We start from the raw sequence: 21,390 nt of genomic DNA on the forward strand, positions 1-21,390 counted from the left end.
CCGAAACGTCAGCCTTTCTGCTCCTCTGATGCTGCTTGGCCTGCTGTTTTCATCCAGCTCTACACCTTTTTTACTACGTTGACAGCCTGTTTGTCCTCTGGTATCAGTGAACCATCCTCAATTGGCACGATTCTATATTTCCTTCTTCTAATTAACTACTGTATCATATCTAAACTGTTGCTTCTTTATATAGTCAATAGACTATCAGAAAATTACTTCGAAATCATCAAATGCGTAAGTTGGGTAACCCCCCAAAATCCAACATGCCCCTCAAGTAAAGTACCTCACATAAACTTGCAGCTCATGCTCACAATCAGATGTGGAAAGTGTAGGCAATCAAGTTAGTGGACAACAACATTTGGCTTTTGTCTTCCCAACAGTGCAGACAACACTGTTTTATTTGCCATTCATTCCTCTATAAATCTGCATCTTTCCTCCTCAGGTTATGGATTGGACAGTATTCACGAGGCTACAGATCCTGTGGTGGCAGTACAAAAAGCACAAGGAATCTTTGTGGGTGAGAATCTGTAAACATCTGACTGGGTCGAGCATAGATGTAATTAATCATCAATCAGTCAATAAAGTGGTCCTTCCGCTTTCGTTAAAGGGAATGTGGAGGCATGACACACTTCATGGGCAAAGCTATAAAGCAGATGTGTTTTGAGAGTTAATTGTGGAATAGCTTAATGGAATAATTTACATAGGCACTGAGCTGGAATTTGCAGTTGCTGACAGAACTGACAGCATTCTCTCTTGTTAGTGTATAAAATTGACTACAACATTTAGTGTCTACACATGTACAGTTAAATACGGAAACATGCAAGTGCCTGCCAGTGATATCCTCCTCTTCCTCCTGGTGCTTTGTTGCAGACTTTGCAAACAAGATCAGCACAAAATTTGCATATTGGTGCATAGTTCAATATTTAACACATTATTTTGCTTTATAAACCATTGAAAAAATTAGGCTTTGTCAAATGAGGAGTATCTTAAGAACCTCTCTAACCCTGAAAAGCCTGATTTCAGAAGTCAGGAGTATTTTTCCTTCCATTCTATGATGAAAGAAAAAAGATGTTTTTCAACGGTTATCTTCTTTCATAATTCTCAACTTCCACCTTCATCTCGTATGCACATCCCAATATTTATTCTAGTTTGAAAAAAGAGCGATAATCAGGACTTTATACTTCCTGAAACAAAAACAGAAATTGCTGGAGAAACGCAGCAGATCTGACAGCAACTGTGGAGAGAAAGCAGTGTTGACCTTTTGAGTCCAGTGACCATTCTTCAGAATTTTGTTTCAGATTTCCAGAATCCACAATTCTTTGTTTAATTTTAGTACTTTTTATTTCCTTTATTGCAGTATGCCAGACTTTTTCATTGGCTTTTGATTTGATTTGATTTGATTTGTTAAATGTCACATGTCCTGACAGTACAGTGAAAAGTATTGTTTTGTGTGCTAACCAGACAAATCATATCCTAGGTAAGTACATCAGAATAGAACAGAATGCAGAATATGGTGTTACAGCTACAGAGAAGGTGTTGAGAAAGATAAACTCTAATATATGAGAAGTTCGTCCATAAATCTGGTAACAGTGGGGAAGAAGTGCCAAAATGAAATTGGAATTGTAAATGGGGACAACAGATGCCAGAGATCTCTCTATATTCTTGGTAACAGCTTTCTTCAAGGTCAGCAGCAAACTTTATCCTTTCATTGGGCCAGTAACTATAAAGTTAAGAAAGTGGAATCAGAAAGAAAGCTCCCACCCATTTGAGTTTAATTTCCTCCTGGTGGACCAGACATAGCATAAATGGGAAAAGTTTCAACATATTTCATCCCCACAGAGAGATGACTCTAATAGTTAAGTTCCATCAAAGTGCTAGCAAGGACACAATGGGCCAAATGGGGTCATTTGTACCATTCAGTCATTTGATACATTCTTCCTTAATTGCTCTTTATTTTGGCAAAGTGATGAATTGCACAATAATGAGATAACACTTCCTCACAATATTGGATTAATAACTTCTGGTCATAAACATTAAAATATTAGTTGTCCTCCAATATAATGTATACCTTGAATTTGCAATGCTGTAGTCAAAACTCTATTATTCCTGTGGACACGATAGGCCAGTTGCAAGTGATGCTTTTTTTTCCCTTTTATGGGTCAAGGCCAGCATTTGCTGCCCATCCTTGAACAGAATGTCTTCCCACTTTCAGAGTAAACCACATTGTTGTGTGTTGTGTCACATGTAGGCCAGCTGATGGCTGTTGCCTAAAGACCATTGGTTAAACAGTTGGGAAAATCCATGGTAGTTTCTGAGGCTAGTTTCACATTACAGATTCATTAATTAAATTCTATCAGCTGCAAAGGAACTTGAGCCCATGTCCCCAGCTCATCAGCCGGGGCCTCTACATGACAAAAATTCAGTGACATTATCATTATGTTCATGTCTCTCCAATCTGTGCAGTGTTTGAAAGGACTCAAACCTTTGCTCAGGCAAAATAATTGTTCACAAACAGGAGGCTTACTGTCTAGCTGCAAAAAAAAGACTTTATTCACTCATGGGATGTGGGCATTCCTGGCTGGACCAGCATTTATTGCCTGTCCCTAGTTACCCTGGAGAAGGTGGTGGTGAGCTGCCTGCTTGAACTTCTGCAATCCATGTGCTGTAGATAGACTCACAATGCCCTTAGGCAGGGAATTCCAGGATTTTGACTCGCCGGCCCTGAAGGAACAGTGATATGGCTCCAAGTCAGAATGGTGAGTGGCTTGGAGGGAAACTTTGCAGATGGTGGTGTATCTGTTGCCCTTATCCTTCTAGATGGAAGTGGTCATGAGTTTGGAAGGTGCTGTCTGAGGACCCTTGATGAATTTCTGAAGTGCACCTTGTAGGTGGTATGCACTGCTGCTACTGAGTGTTGGTGGTGGAGGGAATGGATGTGGTGCCATTCAGACAGGCTGTTTTGTCCTGGATGGTGTCAAGCATCTTGAGTGTTGTCTGTTACCATGTATAAAACCCACTTAAATTCTAAATCGATTTTTATGGATAAACTGCATTACGTGTTTGGAAAATCATCGTGTAATCATCACTTTTAGTCAGTTAAATATTAAAAACTGCATATCCGCACATCTTTTGCTTTTAATGTCTCACTTTCGCAGCAAATTTTGTGCGAGTTTCCTGTGTCTGATTCCATTTTGGTAAAAGCAGCGACAGATCTGAGCTTTCCCTGTGTAGCAAAAGAAGCATTTTGTAAGGAAATAAGTAAAACACTCAAAAAATATTTTTTACATTCAAACACTATCTTCACCTTTAGCCAATTTACTACACAAATCATTGCTCAAAGTGAATTTTTCCCTTAAGCCATAAAGACTTTTAAAAATGTTTTTTCTTCAGGTGTTGGTTCCAGCTTTACTATGCCTTACATCTCAAAGTGCTGCAGTTTAAGCTGGTGCACTGTAGTCAATTTTACAACCTAAGTCAGTATGACTATCTCGGTATATAAGACATTGAAACAATCTTGGTGCAGAGATACCTAAAGAAAGCTGCAAATGAATTGAGTATTTTCAGCTTTCCATATTCCTGTTCCTTGTCGGGAATCTGTGATCAATCTGTGAACTTTCCCCCAAGCATGTGTTGTTCACGAGGGACATATGTGTTAATGTATGTACCTTTCAGAACAGCTGCATCTTCTATTCTTTACAACATGTTTCATTCAATAATCAGCGTCAATAGGAATGATGCCAGCATTGGATGTGGGATATGTAGAGCCGGGATAGACCGCATCTAATCGACAGATGATATTCAATGATATTCAATGAGTCAATCTGATCAATATCCACATTTTGCTTCAGTCCCACACATGATCAGACATTCATGCATCTTTTTGGCTCCTGTTTAGTACTTTCGACCTGGATAGCCACTGCTTGGTGGATCTCATCTTTTACTCACTCTAACGTTTTCTACTCCAGGTGGTGGGAACACCTTTCGCCTTCTGAAAGCTCTGTATGACAACAATCTGGTTTCAGAGATACGCAAGAGAGTCTTCCAGGTATGACCCTCTGAAGGTCAGTTATTACAGTCAGTTCTGCTATAAGACGATAGTTGCGTTCCTGTGCAACATTGTGTTATAGAAAATCGCGCTATGGAAATAATAGGGCCAGTGGCAAAAGCGGGGTTAGGGCAGACCGCCAAATGAAAAATCACTCAAAATTGCTCAAAAATCACTTAAAAGCCTAACACGTAAGATAGCACATTTTGAATAAATCTTTAATTCGCATCTAATAATGAAATAAGAGTAAATTTAACACTTTACCTTGAATAAAATGTCAAGATGATGGGGGAGCAGGTTGTACTGTACCTCTCACAAGAAGCACTTCATGACAAAGCCTGCAAAATGATCACATGATATTGGCGCGGGGATTCTTTCGGCGCTAACATTGTACGTATTCACAACAAAGCCCACAAAGAGATCATGTGATGTTGATGTACTCCTCCGTGCGCTGATGGAATTGCGTTATAGCCAACACAAGTGCACATTTTAGAAATAGCGATCCCCAATTCATCTAGCGCATTATAGCCAATTTGCGTTGATGGGACACACGTTATAGCAGAACTAACTGTATAGGCCAGACAGTCAATTTTCTATGCTGAATTTCCATAGCTACATTTGCATTGTACCTATATTGTATCTGAAACTGTAATTACATTCCCTACTGGAGAATTTGCAGTATTACAACAGGCAGGAGGGACTAATTACAGTGTTACATAGTTATGTACATAATTTCTGTTATGTGTGTGCACAGGAGGATTTATTCTAAAAATCAAGGACAAAATGTATAATCTTAAACGTAAAATAAGGATTGAATTAAACCTATGCGCCTTGGTTCAGTTACCTTTTCCCACCCCCCCCAGTGCCTTTAATAATATTTCACCTGGAGACTAGTCTTGGTTGTGCAACACAATGCAAAATGAAGTTGCTGGAAAAGCTTAGCAGGTCTGGCAGCATCTGTGGAGGAGAAAACAGAGTTAACACAGTTCTGAGGAAGGGTCACCGGACCTGAAACGTTAACTCTGTTTTCTCCTCCACAGATGCTGCCAGACCTGCTGAGCTTTTCCAGCAACTTTGTTTTTGTTCCTGATTTACAGCATCCGCAGTTCTTTTGATTTTTACAATGCAAAATGGACAAATTAAAACATGCTGTTATCATAAACAGGATCCCTCAGGATCAAATATGATGTCATGGCAGCAGTTGGTTACTTTGAATAGAAAATATGGTTGCTGCCTTCTCAGAAAATGCTTCTTTAAAGATCACATATCTTACATAGCTTTCTGTGTACTGTCTTGTATCTGTAGCCTGACATGGTCATAGCTCAATATCATATAAGTGTCATTAGTCACATCTACCTCAAACTCTCACAGGGTTAGCTTCTCTGTAGGTAAGAAGCAAATTCTGTCACTCAGTGTACACTGGCTGCCTCAGGTGGTGGGCTGGTTTGTGCAGTGCAATCGTTTTAAGGCAAGATGCAGTTTTCGGAGAGTGATAATTTACGGTTTACATTGCAGGACGGCATTCCTTATCTGGTTTGTGCGGTGCAATCGTTTTAAGGCAAGATGCAGTTTTCTGAGAGTGATAATTTACGGTTTACATTGCAGGACGGCATTCCTTATCTGGTTTGTGCGGTGCAATCGTTTTAAGGCAAGATGCAGTTTTCTGAGAATGATAATTTACGGTTTACATTGCAGGACGGCATTCCTTATCTGGGGTCAAGTGCTGGGACAAACGTAGCCACTGTCAGCATAAACACCACCAATGATATGCCAATTGTCTACCCACCTTCGTTCAAAGCCATTGGTCTGGTCCCATTCAACATTAACCCTCACTACCTGGATGAAGATCCCAACAATCAACACATGGGGGTAAGTGGTAAGCATTGACACAATCTGAAGTGATACAAAGTGGCGCAGAGGTCCTGAGTGCAGAAATGCTTGGAAATAGTTTGATCTAGATGAACACAAAGATTTCCAAAATACCTTAGCAATAGATTGCAAACAACAGTGAGAGCTCTGCAGTCACCACTTCACATAAAAAAAACTGTCCCAAATTATTTCACAGAGAGTGTAAATAGGCAAAATTTTGAAACTGAACCAAAAAGGGGGCTTGACCCAGTGTTTGGTCAAAGAGGTGAGCTCTGAAGAAAGATCTTGACAGAGCAGTTAGAGGTGAAGCGATAAAGAATCTGAGAGTTTCAATGATGGACTCTCTTGACATCTATAGAAATGGCAGCCAATGATGAATCTGTGGGTGACAGAGGGATGGGGTGGGATGCATAACATGTAATAACTGGAGAAAGGCAGATACATTGTAACATTTTCATCTTGCCTGTTCCAGGCGAAAGCCATTCCGAGCGGAAATAATTAGCAGAAACATGAGCTGTACAACTTATTTTCTGAGACTCAACTACAAATTAAATAGCTGACAAGAACCCGTTTAAAAATTATTCATTCAACAAGTCAGCTCACATGTGGCAAATTGCCCAATTGTACAAGCAAAGCATTCTGTTGAATGACAACTTACAGAGTTGTCAGATGGGACTGGATGGGCTCCAAGAACTGCCTCCACCCAGAAGCTTGCTTTTGTTGTAGGTCACCTTAGGGTCAGACCAAATTCTCAAGTTAACTGTAGGTGATTGTAAATATATATTGAACCGAAGCTGTGTGGGTGCAGACTTAAAAGGGTAAGAGATTCACTTTCATTGTTCAAGAGCCCCTCTACCTCTACCTCGGCACCCATGTTGGGGCAACTTATAAAACTTTTCGCTGTATTTTTCGTGTAAATTTACATGTGGCAATAAATTTTTATTCTACTATTCTGAGTGTGAAGCTTAGCATGGATTGCAGAGTGTAAATCAACCTAGCACTCAAGATTCTCATATTCTTTTGGAGCTGAAATGACCTTTTAGCGTATATTAAGTGTAGAAACCAAGCCCTCACCCACTGCTTTTCTACTAATAAATTTCTTCAGTCAAACTTTTGATTGTACCAAAACAAAAGTTTCAGAACTGATGAAGAGTCATGTCAGACTCAGACTGTTAACTCCATTTCTCTCTCCATCGATGCTGTCAGACCTGCTGAGTTTTGCCAGCACTTCTGTGTTTGTTTCAGATTTCCAGACTCTGAAGTATTTTGCTTTTACTCAATTGTACCAGTTTAGACAGCTCATCTTTTTTTAAAAATGCTGAAATGCAGTTTGACTGGGAAGTTAATTGGTACCCGGGGCAAACATCACTGAACCATTATAATTACAGGAAAACGGATGATATAAAACAACTTTAAAAGAAATTGTAGAAATAGCATGTTATTTGAACTATAACACTGTACAGCGGACAAAGCATTCTTGTTATATTACAATGGCTGTTGGGGATTGTTCCAATCCACTGTCATTTTGTGGGGATTTTGTTAATTGCTGAAACGGAAGGCAAGAGATACTGGTGGGCAGTAATGGTGCCTTAAAGATAGTTGAAGTTGGCTCTCAGTGTATGTCCATAAAGTGTGTTTGAGTCACATTTATAAACGATTAGATGTTATGTTAACTGCATGTGTACAATTTTGATTGATATAAAAACAGCTCTATGGAGCTACATGTATATCAACTTCTCAAATGCAGGTCAACAGTCCACGATGTTATTTTCCGATTGAAAAATTATAATAGGATGGAAATTTCAGCCTGAATTCGCCTTGAAATTTAATACATGTTTGGTGCATTTCTCATGTCCTTTGCTAGGTGCTGTTTGATGGGTGTAATGTGATTTACTTAATTATCTCCCAGCACAAATGTTTGTTGCACCTGGATTTATCGAGTAAAATAATGAAAATATTCCTCTTCTAGCTTCAGCGTCTAGAGTTCAGCTTTGCTATCTTCCAGTGTAAGCTCTGTTCATCTTTTCAGTGCTTCCCAGATGACAGGATTCTGCGTATTTACATTCATCTTTACTGCTTGAAGTGCCACATTCCATACTCAGTATAACAAGGTGTAGAGCTGGATGAACACAGCAGGCCAAGCAGCATCAGAGGAGCAGGAAAGCTGACATTTCGGGCCGAGACCCTTCTTCAGAAATGGGGGAGGGGAAGGGGGTTCTGAAATAAATAGGGAGAGAGGGGGAGGTGGATAGAAGATGGATAGAGGAGAAGATAGGTGGAGAGGAGACAGACAGGTCAAAGAGGCGGGGATGGAGCCAGTAAAGGTGAGTGTAGGTGGGGAGGTAGGGAGGAGATAGGTCAGTCCAGGGAGGACGGACAGGTCAAGGGGGCGGGATGAGGTCAGTAGGTAGGAGATGGGGATGGGGCTTGAGGTGGGAGGAGGGGATAGGTGGGAGGAAGGACAGGTTAGGGAGGCGGGGACGAGCTGGGCTGGTTTTGGGATGTGGTCGGGGGAGGGGAGATTTTGAAGCTTGTGAAGTCTACATTGATACCATTGGGCTGCAGGGTTCCCAAGCGGAATATGAGTTGCTGTTCCTGCAACCTTCGGGTAGCATCGTTGTGGCACTGCAGGAGGCCCAGGATGGACATGTCGTCTGAGGAATGGGAGGGGGAGTTGAAATGGTTCGTGACTGGGAGGTGCAGTTGTTTAGTGCGAACCAAGCGTAGGTGAGCTGCAAAGCGGTCCCCAAGCCTCCGTTTGGTTTCCCCGATGTAGAGGAGGCCACAACGGGAACAGCGGATGCAGTATACCACATTAGCAGATGTGCAGGTGAACATCTGGTTGATGTGGAAAGTCTTCTTGGGGCCTGGGATGGTGCTGAGGGGGGAGGTGTAGGGGCAGGTATAGCACTTCCTGCGGTTGCAGGGAAAATTGCCGGGTGTGGTGGGGCTGGAGGGGAGTGTGGAGCGGACAAGGGAGTCACGGAGAGAGTGGTCCCTCCAGAAAGCAGATAAGGGTGGGGAGGGAAAAATATATTTGGTGGTGGGGTTGGATTGCAGATGGCGGAAGTGTTGGAGGATGATGCATTGGATCCGGAGGTTGGTGGGGTGGTACGTGAGGTTGAGGGAGATTCTGTTTTGGTTGTTATTGCGGGGAGGGGGTGTGATGGATGAGTTGCGGGAAATGCGGGAGACACGGTCGAGGGCGTTCTCGACCACTGAGTGGGGGAAGTTGCGGTCCTTGAAAAACGAGGACATCTGAGATGTACGGGAGTGGAATGCCTCATCCTGGGAGCAGATGCGGCGGAGACAAAGGAATTGGGAATAGGGGATGGCATTTTTGCAGGAAGGTGGGTGGGAGGAGGTGTATTCTAGGTAGCTGTGGGAGTCGGTGGGCTTGAAATGGATATCGGTTTCTAGGTGGTTGCCGGAGATGGAGACAGAGAGGTCCAGGAAGGAGAGAGAGGTATCAGAGATGGTCCAGGTGAACTTAAGGTTGGGATGGAAGGTGTTGGTGAAGTGGATGAACTGTTCGAGCTCCTCATGGGAGCACACGCTTCAAAATCTGCCCTCCCCCACCGCATCCCAAAACCAGCCCAGCTCATCCCCACCTCCCTAACCTGTCCTTCCTCCCACCTATCCCCTCCTCCCACCTCAAGCCCCACCCCCATCTCCTACCTACTAACCTCATTCCGCCCCCTTGACCTGTCCGTCCTCCCTGGACTGACCTATCTCCTCCCTACCTCCCCACCTACACCCACCTTTACTGGTTCCATCCCCGCCTCTTTGACCTGTCTGTCTCCTCTCCACCTATCTTCTCCTCTATCCATCTTCTATCCGCCTCTCCCTCTCTCCCTATTTATTTCAGAACCCCCTTCCCCTCCCCCATTTCTGAAGAAGGGTCTAGGCCCGAAACGTCAGCCTTCCTGCTCCTCTGATGCTGCTTGGCCTGCTGTGTTCATCCAGCTCTACACCTTGTTATCTCAGATTCTCCAGCATCTGCAGTTCCTACTATCTCCATACTCAGTATATCAGCCATATCCTGAGGGCTTTTGTGGTGCAGAGGTATTGTGTATACCTCTGAGCCTCTGTATATACCTTCAAGTTCCACCTACTCCAGATGAGTGCCATAACATGTCTGAGCAGGTTGGTTAGAAGTATTGAGAAGCAGACACTGTTTTTGGAAGGATGCTTCAAAGCTTGATGCATACACTGTGGTAATCTGATGCTTGTAATTGTGGTCCAACGTGAGTAACTGTTGGTTAAACAGGACCTTTATAAATGAGCTTATAGAATTAAAAAAAACCAAATTGCGCAAAACCTTTATAAAACTGGTAAAGCCGATATTAGACTTCAGTGTCCAAATCTGAGTGTGACACTTTAAAAGATGGTAAGGCTTTTGAGAAAATGTATAGTGGAGAAAATGCAGGTTGAAACTAAGGATGAAATAGCTCAGTTATGTAGTGAGACCAAGAAAGCTGGAGTTGTTCCAAGAACGGAGGGGAGATTTAACAGAGGTGTTTAAAATTGTGAATCATTTTACTGATGTAGAGATGGAAAAGCTGGCAGGAAGGTTGATAACTAAAGGCCCCAAATATAAACAGCAGAAGAGAAATTATTTCTACACAGAAAGCTCTGATCCTGAATGCACTGCTGGGAAAGTCCATGGGAATAGATTCAGCAGTGATTTTCAAAGAGGAATTAGATAAATACCAACCTAAAGTTTGCAGGACTATGGGGAAGGAATAGGGGAGAGGGAATAGTCAGATTGTTCTTCCAAACAACTAGCACAGAGATGGTGGGCTGCGTGGCCTCTTTCTGTGGTGTAAGATTGTACAATGATCACACATTAACAGAAATCTCCCCTCTGCTTATTAGGAGACACGGGAAAAGCGCATTGAACAATACCACGAGGAACCTGATACACCGCCAGTCATGGTGAGTATTTTCACTAATGTAGTACGAGCTGCAGGATTTTGATGAGAACTCTAAATGTCATCAAGTGAGTCAATGGCTCACACCTCACAGCAGCAGTTCATGTCTGAAATTCCCTGTTTAGCGTGTCCTTCATCTGAGGAACATACAGTGAACCTGGACAAGTTAACAAAGAAAGTTCAACCACTTGTCTTGTCCTGTGAATCAAAAGGACTGCATGATAATAAAGAAGAAAATCAGGCCAGGTAGACAAGAAACACAAGCAGAAGTAGATATTGGCCCATTGAACTATTGCACCGTTCAATATGATTGTGTGGTTTTTTTTAAAAAAAAGTTATTGGATTCCCAAATCCCCTTGGACAGGATGAATTACTGCTGTTTTCAATTGAACCGAAAACCACGTATGTCACAAAGATCTTTTTTATTCATTCATGGGATGAGGGCGTCACTGGCTAGGGCAGCATTTATTGACCATTTCTAATTGCCCAGATTGCAGTTCAGAGTTAACCACATTGCTGTGGGTCTGGAGTCACGTATAGATCAGTCCAAGTAATTTTCCTTCCCTGAAGGAAGGAAATTAGTGAACCAGATGGATTTTTTCTGATAATCGACAATGGATTCATGTCATCATTAGACTCTTAATTCCAGGGTTTTTTTTACTGAATTCAAATTCCACCATCTGCTGTGGTGGGATTTGAACCTGGGTCCCCAGGACATTACTTGGGTCTCTGGATTAACAATAATATCACTAAGTCATCGTCTCCCCTGTTGCTAGCAAATTATTTTTTTTATTATGCATTCATGAAATAAGATAGAAGTGATCTCTATTAAGCACTGTGTTGTCTTCCTCATTTCATCATAGGATCCCTAGAATCATAGAATTAGGGCAGCCCTGTGGCCCAGTGGTTAACACTGCTGCCTCACAGTGCCAGGGACCCAGGTTCAATTCCACCCTCAGGTTACTATCTGCATGGAGTTTGCACGTTCTCCCCGTGTCTGTGTGGGATTTTGTCGGGTGCTCCGGTTTCCTCCCACAGTCCAAAGATGTATAGGTTAAATGGACTGGCCATGCTAAATTGCCTATAGTGTCCAGGGGTGCGTAAGTTGGGTGGATTAGCCATGGGCAATGCAGGGTTACAGGCAAAGGGTAGTGGGGTGGGTCTGGGTGGGATGCTCTTTGGAGGGGCAGTGTGGACTTATTGGGCCAAATGGTCTGTTTCCACACTGTAGGGATTCTTTGAGCATGAACACAGGGCACACAGTGGCTGGAAAATCATTCGGTTCAGCTCTGTGAAGCTGTGTGAGTACTCAGGTGGAACCGTGACTTTTTCTGTTGATACGGCAGGGCTTGCGAGAAGGGTCCATGCTCCTGGTCGAAGGTGTCAAGGCCACACTGCTAGGAACCACCGGTGCTCGCTTGTTTGTACGGTAAGTGTTGTCCTCCTTAACTCCCAGTGAGCTTGTTCGTGTTCAAAAGACCCTCCCCTTCAAGTTAATCATTTACCTGGAGAGATAGTCGAGGGTGGGATGGTGCATAAAACATCGTCGGCTGCAATTTCAATAACCAGAAGCAAGGCGTGTGCTATAAGAACACAATAAGTAAGAACAGGCCATTTGGTCCCTCAACCCTGTTGTCCCTTCACATATATGCTTGTGGCCTTAACTCCACTTTCCTGCCTCCTTTCTGAATCTTTGACTTTCTAACACAACTTTCAGCATATTGAATGACCTAGCTTTCTCTGCCCTCTGTAGAGGGAACGCCAAAGTTTAACAACACTCTGAGAGGAGAAATTCCTCCTCAAAAAGGGGAGACCCTATAATTTTAAAGTGTGCCTCCTAGTTCTAAATACTCCCATGAGAGGAACTATCCTCTTAGCATCCACCCTATCACGACACACCCTTCACCTTTCCCCCCCTCCACCCCAAAGTATAGATATGGTGTCATCAATGCCCAGTGCAGTTATAGCAAGACATCCCTACTTTAACACTCTATCTCCCTTGCAAAAAAGGCTAACATTCCATTTGCCCTTCCTAATTACATGTGTACATTTATGTTTTTTGTGATTCTTTTATAAGGACATCCAGTTCCCATGCAATGTAACATATTGGGGTCTCTTTCTCCGCGTAAATAATATTCTGCTTTTCTATCCTTCTCACCAAAATTAACAATCTTACATTTTCCAAAATTTCTGATTCTAAAACTTTTCCCATTTCCCTTAAACTATCTACAATTTGCTTTCAATTTGACTTCTTCAGTCAGCCTCGTTGGGGTATCCTTCTTCTAGTGCCTTTCTTTCTCAATGGAATATGTATTTGTTGAGAATGATGAACCATCTCCATGAATATCTGCCAAATCGTGAGCAAAAGAACATGAACACAAAAGATTGCTTTTCTCGGCAAGTTATGATCTGGATTGCAATGCCTAAACAGGTACAATAAGGGAGACGGGAAACAGAAAGCTGTCTAGGCCAATGGGGAAAGACCGGAAAAGTGGGACAAATTAGTTCAAAGAGCTGGCATGGGCATTATGAATCAAATGGCATCCTCCAGTACGATCTGATTCATGGTTTCTTCCTGCCATTATCACTTCCCTCCTGAAAATGTGGTCACTTGCCAGTTCCACAGAGAAGAGGCTGGCATCTCATGTGCCATTCAAGTGACCATTTCAGTCTGCCTAGACTGTGCCAGTGGGTACGGAGAGGCAGAGAAGTGCTGAAGGGGAGGACTGCAAGGTGAGAATCAAAACCGCCTTGTTAAGATCCTATACTCAACTATAAAAGTGACCAACTCAGCTGTTGGGATGGGAAGCAACAGTAATGGGGTTGAATTCCGAGGCTATTCAACCCTTTTGTGCCTACTGTGGCTCGTTGCTCCTCTTGCAGGATGTGGGAGGTAAGGGTCACTGCTGGTGTCCCCTCTGAGTTCACCTGCGAGAAGTGCACCCAACTCCAGCTCCTCAAAAACCGTGTTAGGGAACTGGAGCTGGAGCTGGAGGAACTCTGGATCATTCGGGAGGCTGAGGGGGTGATAGAGAGGAGTTATAGGGAGGTGGTCACACCCAAGGTACAGGAAAAAGGTAGTTGGGTGACTGTCAGGAAGGGGAAAGGGAATAGGCAGACAGTGCAGGGATCTCCTGTGGCTGTTCCCCTCGATAATAAGTATACCGTTTTGGATACTGTTTGAGGGGGGATGACCTACCAGGGGAAGGCCATAGCGGACAGGTCTCTGGCACTGAGCCTGACCCTGTGGCACAGAAGGGAAGGGGGGAGAATAGGAGAGCAATTGTAGGGGGGGATTCGATAGTAAGAGGCACAGACAGGCGGTTCTGTGGACGCGAACGAGATGAACGGATGGTATGTTGCCTCCTGGGTGCCAGACTCCGTGACGTTTCGGATCGTGTCTTGAAGGTCCTTAAAGGGGAGGGTGAGCAACCAGCAGTCATGGTACACATCGGCACCAATGACATAGGTAGAAAAAGGACAGAGAATGTGAAAAACAAGTACAGGGAGTTAGGTTGGAAGCTGAAGTCCAGGACAAACAGGGAGTTATCTCTGGATTACTACCAATGCCACGTGATAATAAGATAAGAAATAGGGAGAGAGTGCAGCTAAACACATGGCTACAGGGCTGGTGTAGGAGGGAGGGCTTCCAGTATGTGGATAATTGGAGCACATTCTGGGGAAGGTGGGACCTGTACAGTAAGGATGGGTTGCACCTGAACCAGAAGGGCACAAAAATCCTGGGAGGGAGGTTTGCTCGAGCTATACGGGATGGTTTAAACTAGATTGGCAGGGGGTGGGGAAACGGATTTATAATTCAGAGGATGAGGTATTTAGCCTTCCAACGGACACAACAGGGAGTGAGGTTGTTTATAAAGAAATGCGATCGATGGAGCGTAATTGTGGACACGGAGATGATTTGAGGTGTGTATACTTCAATGCTAGAAGTATCAGCGGATGAAGTTAGAGCATGGGTCTACTTGGAACTACGATGTTGTGGCCATTATAGAAACTTGAGTAACTCAGGGACAGGAATAGTTATTGGAAGTTCTGGGATTTAGATGCTTTAAAAGAAATAGGGAGGGTGGAAAAAGAGGTGGGGAGTAGCATTGCTGGTCAGGGCTAGTATAGCAGCTCCTCAAAGGCAGTTTGAGAATGATATGTCTATAGAGTCAGTTTGGGTTGAGGTGCAGAACAAGAAAGGAGCAGTCACTTTTTTGGGGTTTTTTTACAGACCCCCTAATAGTTGCAGAGAAGTGGAGGAGCGGATTGGGAGGCAGATACTGGAAAGGTGCAGAAGTCACAGGGTTGTAGTCATGGATGACTTCAACTTTCCAAATATTGATTGGAAACATTTTAGTTGTAATAGTTTAGATGGAGTGGATTTTGTCCAGTGCGTTCAGGAAGGGTTCCTGACACAGTATATAGATAGACCAACACGAGGAGACGCCACTTTGGATTTGGTGCTTGGCAATGAACCAGGCCAAGTGTTAGGCCTGTTGGTAGGAGAGCATTTTGGGGGTAGCGATCATAACTCTGTTACTTTTACAATAGTCATGGAAAAGGATAGGTACATACAGCAGGGTAAGGTTTATAATTGGGGGAAGGGTAATTACAATTTTGTTAGACAAGAACTGGGTAACATAAATTGGGAACAGATGCTGTCAGGGAAGAGCACTATTGAAATGTGGAGATTGTTTAAGGAATGCATACTGCATGTGCTCGATATGTTTGTCCCTAGCAGGCAGGGAAGATGCGGTCGAGTGAGGGAGCATTGGTTCTCAAGAGTGGTCGAACGACTGGTTAAGAGGAAGAAGGAGGCTTATGAAATGTTTCGGAACCAAGGAACGGAAAAGGCTCTAGAGGGATACAAGTTATCCAGGAAGGAGCTGAAGAAAGGGCTTAGGAGAGCTATAAGGGTGCATGAGAAAACCTTGGCAGATAGGATCAAGGAAAACTCCAAGGCTTTTTACATGTACGTGAGGAATAAGAGAATGGCCAGAGAAAGGGTAGGGCCGATCAAGGATTGTAAAGGGAATTTGTGCACGGAGCCTAAAGAGATAGGAGAGGTCCTTAATGAATACTTTTCTTCGGTATTCACAACTGAGAGGGACCTAGTTGTAGAGGAGGACAGTGTGAAACAGGCTGGTAGGCTAGAGGAGGTCGATATTAGTAAGGAAGATGTACTAGGAATTTTGAAGAACTTGAAGATAGATAAGTCCCCCGGGCCTGATGGGATTTATCCAAGGATTCTATCGGAAGTGAGGGAAAAGATCGCAGGGCCTTGGGCGATGATCTTTTCGTCCTCACTGTCCACGGGTATAATGCTGGAAAATTGAAGAGAGGCAAACATCATTCCCTTGTTCAAAAAAGGGAAAAGGGATAACCCCGGAAATTACAGGCCAGTTAGTCTTACATCAGTGGTGGGAAAATTACTGGAAAGGGGTCTGAGAGATAGGCTTTATGATCACTTGGAAAGGCACAGTTTGATTCGTGATAGTCAGCATGGATTTATGAGGGGTAGATCATGCTTCACAAACCTTATTGAATTCTTTGAAGAGGTGACCAAACATGTGGATGAAGGTAGAGCAGTGGATGTGGTATACATGGATTTAAGTAAGCGTTTGATAAGGTTCCCCATGGTAGGCTCATGCAGAAGGTAAGGAGGCATGGGATAGAGGGAAATGTGGAAGATTGGATTCAGAATTGGCTGACCCTTAGAAGACAAAGGGTGGTAGTGGATGGAAAATATCCAACATGGTTCTCAGTTCCGAGTGGTGTACCACAAGGATCTGTCCTGGGTCCTCTTCTATTTGTGATTTTTGTAAATGATTTGGATGAAGGAGTGGAAGGGTGGATTAGTAAGTTCGCGGATGATACGAAGGTGGGTTGCGTTGTGGACAGTACAGAGGGCTGTTCTAGGTTACAAAGGGACATTGATAGGATGCAGAGCTGGGCTGAGAAGTGGCAGGTGGAGTTTAACCCTGAAAAGTGTGAGGTGATTCATTTTGGAAGGACAAACTTGAAAGCAGAATACAGGGTTAACGGAAAGATTCTTGGCAGTGTGGAGGAGCAGAGGGATCTTGGGATTCATGTCCACAGTTCCCTGAAAGCTGCCACCCAGGTGGATAGAGTTGTTAAGAAGGCATATGGTGTGTTAACTTTCATTAATAGAGGGATCGAGTTCAAGAGCCGTGAAGTTATGCTCCAGCTATACAAAAGCCTGGTTTGGCCACATCTGGAGATTTGTATCCAGTTCTGGTCACCTCATTACAGGAAAGATGTGGAAGTGTTGGAAAAGGTGCAGAGGAGATTTACCAGGATGTTGCCTGGAATGGAGGGAAGGTCTTACGAGGAAAGGTTGAGAGAGCTAGGGCTTTTCTCTTCAGAACGACGAAGGATGAGAGGTGACTTGATAGAGGTGTACAAAATGATCAGAGGTATAGATAGACAGCCGGAGACTTTTTCCTAGGGTGGAGGTAGCTATTACAAGGTGGCATAGTTTTAAAGTGAGTGAAGGTAGATACAGGGGAAACGTCAGAGGTAGGTTCTTTACTCAGAGAGTGGTAGGGGCATGGAATGCATTGCCAGAGAGGGTAGTTCCCAAAGCTTTGTAAGTATTTAAGTATTTAATCAAACCCCTTTTGAAAAGTCTTGTCGAATCAGCTTCCACCATCCTTCCAGACAGTTCAATCCAGCTTGTTAGGGGAAAGGCCAGTCCTCGTCCCTCCTCTGGTTCCAGGACCAATCATTCTCAATCTATTTCCTGTTATTCCTGCCAATGAAAATTTCTCGCTATCTAGTCCATCCAGGCTATAAAGTGAAGGTGACAAAGCAAGGAGGAGATTCAAAATTAAAGTTAAAATAGGTGTGCTACTTTCATCCTAATTCTTCAAATACTTTCTACTGGATTAGCAGGTTATCGGAGGAGACAGGAATGCACAAGTGTCCGTTAGGTTTTTGGTGATATGGGAGAGGAGGAAGATAAGAGCAAAGGCAAATGATACACTTCTATGTTCCAAAGTGCACCATTTAATGTTGTGCCGAACTTTTACCCTAACCCTAAGGTCTATCTACCATTTGACTATTGCTAGATGTAAAAAGACCAAAGTCTATCTTGTTCACACTCTGTTCACCTTGGTAGTGACATGCTGCAATGAGATAGCTGGCTAATCTTGACAATCAATCTTGAGCAATTTGATTATAGAACCTTATCAATCATTGCAGCATTGGCCAACAAAACCCATGCAAACACAATAACAGAGTGTCCGTGAGTTCTGCCCTTAAGATTATATGAAGCACTGCAATTCATCATTAAGCATGGTGAAATCGGCCTTTACTGATGCATTGCTTTGCTCGTTCTCCAAATTGCCAGTACACTACCGACAATATGTGAATCACAAATGACTAGTTAGAAACCACAAGCAATAAACCTTTCCCTTGTTCAATGTGTTTGGTAACCTTTCGTCAGTAAGCTGTGATTTAGCGTAACTTCTGCATCTTTGTAAGGGTTTACAGCAGTCAGTGAGAATGGGTTATCGTCAACAGCCTTAAATTGTCAATGTTACACTTTAGAACAATATAACATTGCAGTCTTATTCCTTCAGAGAAATTTGATCCATGAAGACTTGCATTTGTAGATCACCATTAAGCTTCTCAAGATTCAGTCTACAAGTTGCACATTATTGGTGTTCATTTCCTCTCCTCCTTTACTGCAGGTGATAGCACTGAACCCTCTGCATTGCATTGCCATTGTGCCATAATCTAGTAACCCAGGACCATAAATCCTTACAAATGGGTGGAACATGTGTTAAGTCACAGCCTCTCGAAAAAAGGTATTTTGCATCAGTCCTTGTAGTGGAAGACACCAGTAGCATACCAGAACTTCAAGAGAATCGGGGGCAGTAGTGAATGAAAAGTAGATAGTGAAGCGGAAACACTTAGGAGAAACTGCTGGAGAAGCTGCAAGGTCTCAAGTTGGACAAATTACCCAGACCAGTTGGACTACACCTGAGGAGATTGTGGAGGCATTGAAGGTGATCTTTCAGGAATCAATGGAGTCAGGGAGGGTCCCAGAGGACTGGAAAATGTCTAATGTACCACCCCCATTTAAGAAGGGAGGGAGGCAGAAGACAGGAAATTATAGGTCAGTTAGCCTGACCTTAGTTGTTGGTAAGGTTTTAGAGTCTATTATTAAGAATGAGATTGTGGAGTACTTGGAGGTGCATGGTAAAAAAGGGCTGAGTCAGCATTGCTTCGTCAAGGAGAGATCATGCCTGACAAATCTATTAGAATTCTTTGAGGAGTTAGACAAAGGAGAGTCAGTGGATATCATCTGGTTAGATTTCCAGAAGGCCTTCAACAAAGTGCTGCACAGGAGGCTGCTAAATAAAATAAGTGCCCATAATGTTAATTGCAAGGTATTGGCATGGATAGAGGATTGACTGACTGGCAGAAGGCAGAGAATGGGGATAAAGGGCTCTTTTTCAGGATGGTAGCCAGTGACTAGTGGAGTTTTGCAGGGGTCACTGTTAGGACAACAACTGTTCACGTCATACAATAATGATCTGGATGAAGGAACTGAGGGCAGATGACACAAAGATAGGTGGAGGGACAGGTAGTGTTGAGGAAGCAGGGAGGCTGCAGAAGGACTTGTACAGGTTGGGAGAGTGGACAAATAAGTGGCAGATGGAATACAATGTGGGAAAGTGTGAGATTATGCAATTTGGTAGGAAGAGTTGAGGTGTAGACCATTTTCCAAATGGGGAAAGGCTTTGGAAATTTGAAGTGTAAAGGGACTTGGGAGTCCTAGTTCAGGATTCTCTTAAAGTTAACATGCAAGTTAAGCTGGCAGCTAGGAAGGCAAAAGCAACCTCATTCACGTTAAGAGGGCTAGAATACAAGAGTGGGAATGTACTGCTGTGGCTGTATAAGAATCTGGTCAGACCATGTTTGGATATTGTGAGCAGTTTTAGGCCCCATATCTAAGGAAGGATATGCTGGCATTGGAGGGGTTCCAGAGCGAATTCACAGAGCTTGTCATAGGAACAACAGTTGATGATTCTAGATCTGTGCTCAGTGGAGTTTGGTAGGCTGAGAAGGGCATCTCATTGAAAGTGAAGATGATCCAACTATTGGAGAGACAAGGACCTGAGGGGACAGCCTCAGAGTGAAGGAACAATTCTTCAGAACTGAGATGAGGAGGAATTTCTTCAGCCAGAGATTGGTGACTCTGTGGAACTCACTGTCACAGAAGGCTGTGGAGGCCACGTTATTGAGTGTTTTTATTACAGAGGTAGATGGGTTATTGATTAGTAAGGTGTTGAAGGGTCACAGGGAGAATGCAGAAGAATGGGGTTTAGAAACATATTAGCCATGATTGAATAGTGGAACAGATTTGATGGACTGAATGGCCTAATTCTGCTCCAATATCTTATGATTTTATGGACACCCAAAGCAGTTTGAGACAATGAAATATTTGGCGGTGTCATTGCAATGTAAGAACATGCAATGGCCAATTTAGGCACAGCAAGCTCCCACAAACAGCAATGTTTTAACAACCAGATAATTTGATTTCACGTTGATGAGGATGAAAGGTGAATACTGGACAGGGAAGCTTCATTAAACTGCCATCCTAGACTTTTGTGCCTAAGTCTTTGGAGTGGGATTTGAACATAAAGCATTTTGACTCAGAGGCTGGAGCACTTAGTCACTGAACCACAGCTAGCATGCAGATTGAACTCTGGTCTGAATAATTCAAATTCTTGAATTATTTCATGATATCTAACACCAAGGCATCCAATCTAACTTCCCCTCACGGTAAATGTTTCAATGAAAAGTAGATAGTGAAGGGGAAATCCTAACTGATACAGTTGGTAATTAGCATGGGAAAATGCAACTGACTCGTAAGGCACTAACTACAATTGTGTTCTCATTTCTTAGGGGGGAGAAAGCCACTGAGCTTGACTCTGGAACAGACTTCAGCTTCCTTCTGACCGATTCTCACTGACTGAACTGTTAATGGGAATCCAAATACAATATGGGAAATAGTGTTGCATGAATAAAACCAATGAAATAATATAAATTTTGAGTAGAGTTGTTAACACACAAGGCCCTAGCTAATGAAAATAAACAGATCCTAATCAGACTCATGTGTCGCGTAATGTTTCATCATGGTGTGTGTATCTGGGGCTTGACCAGTTTGGTCATTTATGGGCAGCTAGACCATATTAAGCATCATTGTTGTGATGACTGCACTCCACATCCTCTCCTTTCATTCCCAATCTCAGGAATGCCCACAAGCAGCCCAGGACATTACAGAGTAGGAGAGGTAGATTTGAGCATGGACGAGGATTGATGGAGAGAGGAAGTGGAAACCAGCTCTGAATGCCTGGGGGTGCACCTTACAGTTAGTCTTCCTGATATCCTCAGTGAACAAAAGCTCAATGCATCTGGTGGTTAAAGTCTCACGGACCCCAATAATGAGTGGTCAACTTCTGTTCCTTTGTTATTGACGTGCTTGACCGGTGTGATGAGAAGGAG

The 21,390-nt window shown here is 43.3% G+C and overlaps 1 protein-coding gene across 1 annotated transcript in view; it reads left to right on the top strand.

Moving 5' to 3' along the window:
* Window positions 1-20,995, top strand: part of si:dkey-69o16.5 (Alpha-aspartyl dipeptidase-like) — a 34,707-nt gene extending 13,712 nt beyond the window's left edge. The window contains exons 4-9 of the mRNA XM_020528014.2: window positions 443-517; window positions 3,966-4,045; window positions 5,741-5,914; window positions 10,793-10,852; window positions 12,195-12,277; window positions 20,791-20,995. Coding sequence (XP_020383603.1) covers window positions 443-517; window positions 3,966-4,045; window positions 5,741-5,914; window positions 10,793-10,852; window positions 12,195-12,277; window positions 20,791-20,857 — 539 coding nt within the window. The 3' untranslated portion in view covers window positions 20,858-20,995. The remainder of the gene's footprint in view (window positions 1-442; window positions 518-3,965; window positions 4,046-5,740; window positions 5,915-10,792; window positions 10,853-12,194; window positions 12,278-20,790) is intronic.
* Window positions 20,996-21,390: the final 395 nt, after the last annotated feature.

This window comes from Rhincodon typus, chromosome 7 (assembly GCF_021869965.1).
Source record: "Rhincodon typus isolate 14 chromosome 7, sRhiTyp1.1, whole genome shotgun sequence".
NCBI lineage: Eukaryota > Metazoa > Chordata > Chondrichthyes > Orectolobiformes > Rhincodontidae > Rhincodon > Rhincodon typus.